This window comes from Onychomys torridus, unplaced genomic scaffold (genome assembly GCF_903995425.1).
Source record: "Onychomys torridus unplaced genomic scaffold, mOncTor1.1, whole genome shotgun sequence".
Lineage (NCBI taxonomy): Eukaryota > Metazoa > Chordata > Mammalia > Rodentia > Cricetidae > Onychomys > Onychomys torridus.
In genome coordinates this window covers 412,899-420,117 of record NW_023411978.1, presented here as the reverse complement: position 1 = coordinate 420,117, position 7,219 = coordinate 412,899, and the positions used below count along the sequence as shown (strand labels likewise).

Genomic DNA, 7,219 nt, shown 5'->3' with positions numbered 1-7,219 from the left:
GGCTGCACCAACTGCCACAGAAAAAAAAAAAGGGTCCTGATTTTTCCTATCCCAGAGATATCCATACTGGGAATAGCTATGGTATTATCACTTTATACAGTAACCTAGAGTTGCAGATAGTATCAAGCAGTAACTGTGTCTGACACTAGCCTGTCTGTTACTAGAGCCTCTGGGTGGACAATAAAGTATTTTAATTGAATTAAAATTTACTTGTCAAAATCCTTTTGCCATTTAAGGTCTCAGAGGCACAACTTTCTAAGATAGGTGGGCATCATTAATTCCTTTTGACACATAGAATATCATAGATCTGATTTTTTTTCCTCTTCAGCCAATTCCTATCTATGATGTCTGAAAAAGCATGAAATTTGTTGAAAATCAATTATTTATTTCTAAATACAGTGAGGTATTTCATGTTCTCCTGAGAGAAATTAAGAGCCCAGATATATTTCTTCTTGTTTCTGATCTTTTCATATGTTTAGAACCTGTGAATGCCTTATGTTGTGTCTAATAACTCACATTCTGAATTTCTATGACAGATAGGAAAGCTGAGACTGGAAAATTTTTTTTTATGGAGTGTTCCCCCAGCTCCAGATTGGCTAGAATCTCTCTGGTTCCTTTTCAACACAGATACATGTGGCTTCATAATAGCCATATGCAAAAAGCATTGAACATCAGAACATTATAAAACAAAGCTTCTAAGTGTCTATAGAAAGAGATCCCTACATATCATTGTGTTAATTCCCAATTAATAGGAAAAAAATATCTCAGATATGGGTCTAGTGAAATCCAGATCTATCAGTTTATCACTATGTCTTCAGGACTCACTTGATTTCAAATAGACTCCAGTGGAATTAGAGATAGTATTTTTATACGTCCCTGACAATTCCAGTCTCAGGTTATTTCCCCTTTTTTTTTAATATAGGGCTTTTATTCACCTCATGGAAAAAATTGCAATCCTTGCAATTTACTGATAATTCCTATTGTTTAAAGGCCTCTATGCAAAAATAGAAAAATTAGAGGAATACTCTACGTTTGCTGTTTTTTGGCATGCAGCTTATGAGCCTGAGACATTTTGTTCTTGAGGGAGTTGTATGCAGAGTAGTTTTCATTCCTATCGCATGTAGTCATTACCAGAGCCTTTCCTGGATCTCGCTTTTAGCCCAGGCTGGCCTCGAACTCACAAAGATCCACCTGCCTCTGCCTCCCGAGTGCTGGGATTAAAGTTGTGAGCCACCACCTCCCGGTCCCACTGAAGCTTATAATGAGGTGCCATGTGCATATCTGTTCTATGATGACTTAAGTATGTAGGATCTTCAGTAATATCTTATCCCCATCATTTTGGAAGGTGTAACCCTGGTTTGAAAACAGTTGGTGAATCTATGGGAGCTCCCTTGGCCAAGGAGATAACCAAATAACTCCTTATTAACACCTGAGAGTAATGTCTGATTCCCCTTCTTGGTATAAAATGTGCAGATTTCACAATATCTCCTTGATATGTTTTGAACCATATAATTAATTACTTTCATATATGTATCACTCTTTTGTACATGTGTGTAGATATGTGTCCTTCTGACACACTTTTATAGGTAAATATGCATGTATAAAATTACATATGCATATATGTGAACGCATCATTGATGTAGTGAACATTTCTCACATATCTAATGTATTTATATAATTCTACTCTTCTTTGTTTTTCTTCCCTCATTACCACGTCTGCTCCTGGTAATTCCAAAAGAAATATTACTTCTTAGTGAATTCATTTTTTCTCATACATACACTAATATAGTCAAAGCTAAATGATGCATTGTAGAGAATGTGGTGATGATAAATGAAAATTTTAAACTTTGACCTTATGGAATTGAAAAGACTCACAATGTCATTGTTGAATGACCTGTTTCTATCTATCTTAGCACCCATCTGTTCTCCTAAGCTTTTTGGCTTAGTGTTGCAAGGCCCAAGAATTTCCACAATGAGCTGGCCTGACGATATTTTTCATCTTGGTGCAACCTTTGTTTGGTTGTTTCTTTACTTTGGATTATATTTTTGGTTGGTGTTCCTATTTTCTAAACATTGGGCTTTGAAATTCGGCATCCTTTTTCCACAGGCAGAATCATGTTCCATAGCATCATGAATTGTGTCTTAGCATTGAGTACCATACTTTCTTTCCCAGAAAAAAATGTTGACTTGTGTGGGTTCATCAGGTGGCTGTAGATCTTTAGTACATAGCAGTTTGTGCAGGTATGGATTATTGTAATAGTGCTGAGAAATAATATCATTTTTGGAGAGTTACAACTAAAGTTGACTATGGGTATGAGGATAGATATATCGAAACTGTTCAAAATGCCATGCCTTCAGAGATGTTGCCATGGAAGGACTGCCTCTGGATTCACTAATTCTTAGCCTTATGTATCAGGCCAGGTTAATACATTAGGAATTATTTTTCCTCATTTAAATGGTATGTTTCTTTTCACACACACACACACAAAATTCAGTCATGTCTAAGGGAAACAAGGATATAATGCTCTAGGATAGTCTAAGTTCACATAAGTTTTATATTTGAATGTGGTAGTGCAATGACTAGGACTGACTTCAAGTTTTCTGTAGTGTCAGACGATGATGAGTAATATAATAACTATACTAATGATTCAGGGGACCATTTATAAGGACACAACAATATAAAATTGGTTTAAAAAAAAAAGCCAGATTTTTATCTGGGAAAGAAGCAACATGGCGACAGGTGGCAGAGCAGTGGAAGATGTACAGCAGAGCCAGCTGCAGCTCCTGCTTCCCCCGCAGCCCATGGACCAGGCTAAGGAAGCCCAGGGTGCAGGCGAGAAGATGGGCTGGGCACAGGTGGTGAAGAACCTGGCTGAAAAGAAGCACGACTTCCGTGAGCAGTGGCGGAGAGAAGAAAGGGGAAGAGGTGCCGGTGGCAGGCTGGGCAGCCCGGCAGGCCTGGCCACACCAAACCGCGGCTTCTTCCCACCGGCAGGCCGCGGTCACCTCCCACCTGCCGGCCGTGGACAATTCCCAGCTGCCGGTCGCGGTCAACTCCCACCTGCCGGCCGAGGTCACTTCCCGCCTGCTGGCCGCGGGGACCCAAGGGTCTTCAGCAGAGACCCTGGTGGCTACGCGGCAGATGCTTGCAGGATGGAGGGAGCCGGAGCCAGAGATGCCAGTCAAAGGAAGATGGCCGAGGTGGCAGCGGCGGCGGCGGCAGCAGCTGCCATGGCGTCCCCTCCCAGGCCTGTCACAATCAAAGACGCAATTACAGAGCGACCACTCCAGGATGAGCCTCCAGCCTCCAGGCCGGGTAAGGGCCGCTTCCTTGTGCGCATAGGTTTCCAGGGAGAAGAAAGTGCCTGTCCGACCCGCGATTTCGTGGTGGGCGCGCTCATCCTGCGCTCCCTTGGCATGGACCCTGGGGACATCTGTGCTGTCATCCAGATCCCTGGCAGCCGCCAGTTTGATGTGAGCTTCAGATCTGCAGACAAGCAAGCCCTGTTTCTCCGCGTCTATGAGGAAAAGCGGGAGAAGGACGACTGCTGGGAGAACTTTGTGGTTTTGGGACAGAGCAGGTCCAGCTTGAAGACCCTCTTCATCCTCTTCCGGAATGAGACCGTGGATGTGGAAGATATCGTGACCTGGCTCAAGCGCCACTGTGATGTGCTGGCCTTGCCAATGAAAGTGACTGACAGGTTTGGGATCTGGACTGGGGAGTACAAGTGCGAGATTGAGCTGCGCCATGGGGAGGGAGGAGTGAGGCACCTGCCTGGCTCCTTCTTCTTGGGAACAGAGAGGGGCTACAGTTGGTACAAGGGGCAGCCCAAGACGTGCTTTAAATGTGGTTCCCGGACCCACATGAGCGGCACCTGCACGCAGGACAGGTGTTACAGGTGTGGGGAAGAGGGGCACAAGAGTCCTTACTGCAGGAAGATCATCCTGTGCAACCTCTGTGGCAAGGGAGGACACATGTTTGCCCAGTGTCCCAAAGCAGCTCACAATTCCATGCGCTTCTGCCTGCCAGGGTGAACACAGCTTACACTTCTTAAGTGCCAAAACTTTTTTTCTTTTTTTTTTTCTTTTTTTTAGACCATTTTTCTCTGTTTGGAAGGAGATATTTCTAAGACTTCACAGAGACATTCTCTATGCCTTTTTAAAACCATGTTTGCTCCTTGTCAGGCTGTTTAAAAAGGACCATTCAGAACTGTAGTTTGCAGATATGTTGTTTGTTCCTTCCCACATTTTTTTTCTCCCATTTGCATTAGTTTTGGTACTTTGGTCAACACCCTGTCCCCTTCTGTACTTTTTCCTGCTTCCCTCCTCATCCATGTCTCCTTAGAAGATTTTTGCCCCTTGGGCTGCCTTGCTCATTTTTATGCCTCAGCCCTGGGTACAGGGAGCAATGCAGGTTAGGCTTTCAGCCCAGTGTTTATTGAAATGAAAATGTCGTTGACTAGCTCTGTCTATAGTGCCTACCTTGTGCAGTTCTCTGCTGGGCTCTTTTCATTTGCTGCTTTTATGTGATATGAAAATTTGTGAAAACAGTGTTGCTGGAAGTGTTTAATGTGAATAAGCTCTGAAATGTGGCCAAGGGCCTCTCAAAGCATAAAAACCTATCTACTTGGTGATTGCTCCTTGTTGCTCAGAAACCTTATATCTGCAGGAGTGTGGAGCCTAGGCAGTTCTGCTGGGAAAGACCCAAGAGATGTTTTTTGTTGGATTTTCTTTAGGAGAGCGTGCTTTTGTTGTGTGTATTGTTTTGAGACTGGGTCTCACTGTGTAGCCCTGACTGGTTTGGAACTGGCTCCATCCCTGGACCAGGCTGGCTTCAAACTTACAGTGATCCTCTCACCTCTGCCTCCCTGAAGGATGTTTTTAATTAAGCCCTTTGTGTTCCAGCAGATGAAATGAAGCCGAAGGTAAATGTCTGGGTCAAAGTACACAGGGTTGTGGTGCCTCAGACAGTCCACAGTGGAGTCCACTGCCCCCATTCCTGGTGCTCATCTCACTCACTCTCACACTTCACAACAGTCTCCTTGACAATGGTGGGCCAAGGAATTCTCTCTCCAGGATGAGAGTCCCTGTATGAAGCTGAGACACAGTAAGGTCCCTTCAAAGTAAGGGACCTAGGGAAAGGACCAGTGAACACACTCCAGGCTGCATGCATGCATCAGTCCTTGGAGTGAGTACCACATCTTAAATGTTCCACTGTCACTGTCAGCAGTGAGAAATGGTTGCTTCAGGAAAGAAACTTGCCAGACTTTTACATTTGCACCTCTGTCTCATCTACTAGGAACCCCAGAGATGTTAGAGAGAGAACTCATCTGAGACCTTTGACCTCTGATGCTCAGGAGAAAAGTGGTTTTTACCCAGAATCATCAGTGAACTGTAAACTGGAAAATGTTCTTGGGGAAGCAGGCCAAAAGAGAGGGCCTGGGTGATCTAAGTGTTATTAAGTTAAAGTGAAAGACAGTAAGCTGCTTTTTTCAGTTTTTGCCTTCTCTTTGCATTTTTGCTATTTTCTTGTGGTGTAGAATGTAAAACCAGTTGTTCAGATTTGTTCTTAATAAATATTTATCATTTTTTGCCCACAAAAAATGTTGAGTTGTGTGGATTTATCACTGTGTAGCCCTGACTGGTTTGGAACTGGCTCCATCCCTGGACCAGGCTGCCTTCAAACTTACAGTGATCCTCTCACCTCTGCCTGCCTGAAGGATGTTTTTAATTAACCCCTTTGTTTTCCAGTAGATGAAATAAAGCCGAAGGTAAATGTCTGGGTCAAAGTACACAGGGGTGTGGTGCCTCAGACAGTCCACAGTGGAGTCCACTGCCCCCATTCCTGATGCTCATCTCACTCACTCTCACACTTCACAACAGTCTCCTTGACAATCCCTGGACATGACATTGTAAATACATAGCAGTTTCTGCAGGTGTGGAATTTTGTAAAAGTTATGTAAAAAAAAAAAATGTCATTTTTGGAGTGTTACAACTAAAGTTGACTCTGGGTATGAAGACTGATATAGAGAAAACTTTTTGAAATGACATGCCTTCAGAGATGATTCCAAAGAAAGACAGTCCCTCTGTTCACTCTTTCTGAACCTAATGTATCAGACTAGGTTGATACATTGGAAATTATTTTTTCTCATTTAAATTATATATGTTTCTTCTATCAAAAAATTTGAAATATTCAGTCATGTCTGTGGGAAACAAGGATATAATACCCTAGGATATGCTGAGTCCTGACAAGTTTTTACATTTGAAGGCATTGGTACAATCATCAAGTCTTCCATGATGTTTTTCCTTGTGTTAGCTGTAATTTTGAAATGAATAGCAAATGATGATGATGAGTAAAATAATAACTTTATTAATGGTTCAGTGGACTGGCTCTATGAACAAAACAATATCAAAGTTAGTTCAAAAAACCAGATTTACAGCCAGGAGGTGTTGGCCCATTCCTTTTATCACTGCACTTGGGAGGCAGAGGCAGGCAGATCTCTGTGAGTTCAAGGCCAGCCTAATCTACAGAGCAAAATCCAGGACAGGCACAAAGCCACCCAGGGACACTCTGTCTCAAAAAACCAAAAATCAATCAATCAATCAATAAAAAAATTTAAAAGGTAAAAAAAACAGATTTTCAAGAAAAACAATGATAGATTGTTCATTTAATAGAATTTTGAAGTTTTATTTAGAAGAGACTTCTCAGGATTGATCACTTTTAGTATATGTAGTGATTAAAAACAACAACAATAATAGAAACCCTTGATTTATGCTTTCGTTTTATTTAAGCATTCTGAAATTAAATGTTAAAACTGAGCAAGCACAGCACCAATTCACAGGTATGGAAAGATGTCCAGTGGGTGCTTACACTAGGGATCATCTGTGTGTTTTTTGACAAATATCTATTTTTGTATACTTTGCTTATTTGCTTCTAATAAGCAAACCCTAGTAGAAGAGTCCATCAGCAATCTGGCTTCTTGGAAAGATGATTTTTTTTTTGGTTCTAGTTCCAGAATATATATATTCTGGCTTACAGGCATCACCATCCAATCAAAGGACATGAGGCATATGTCGTGTGAGTAATATCATGGAATTTTCCTGGCCAGCTTGTTTAACATGTTTGGCAAATTCTCCCCTTGTGTGAAACACAATGTCAATCTAACATTGCTAAAACTCCTGAGCATGCAACTGATATTTGATGGGATTTTAGCACCCT

General features: G+C 42.1%; 1 protein-coding gene across 1 annotated transcript; it reads left to right on the top strand.

Moving 5' to 3' along the window:
• Positions 1-2,680: 2,680 nt before the first annotated feature.
• Positions 2,681-4,795, top strand: LOC118575436 (zinc finger CCHC domain-containing protein 3-like). The gene has a single exon (XM_036175997.1). It carries the CDS (start codon positions 2,731-2,733, stop codon positions 4,033-4,035), a length of 1,305 nt encoding a protein of 434 aa, XP_036031890.1. The 5' UTR covers positions 2,681-2,730; the 3' UTR covers positions 4,036-4,795.
• Positions 4,796-7,219: the final 2,424 nt, after the last annotated feature.

Bases quoted from the DNA above. Each gene is read 5' to 3' on its own strand.
- LOC118575436 (XM_036175997.1), top strand. From the start codon at position 2,731: ATGGCGACAGGTGGCAGAGCAGTGGAAGATGTACAGCAGAGCCAGCTG.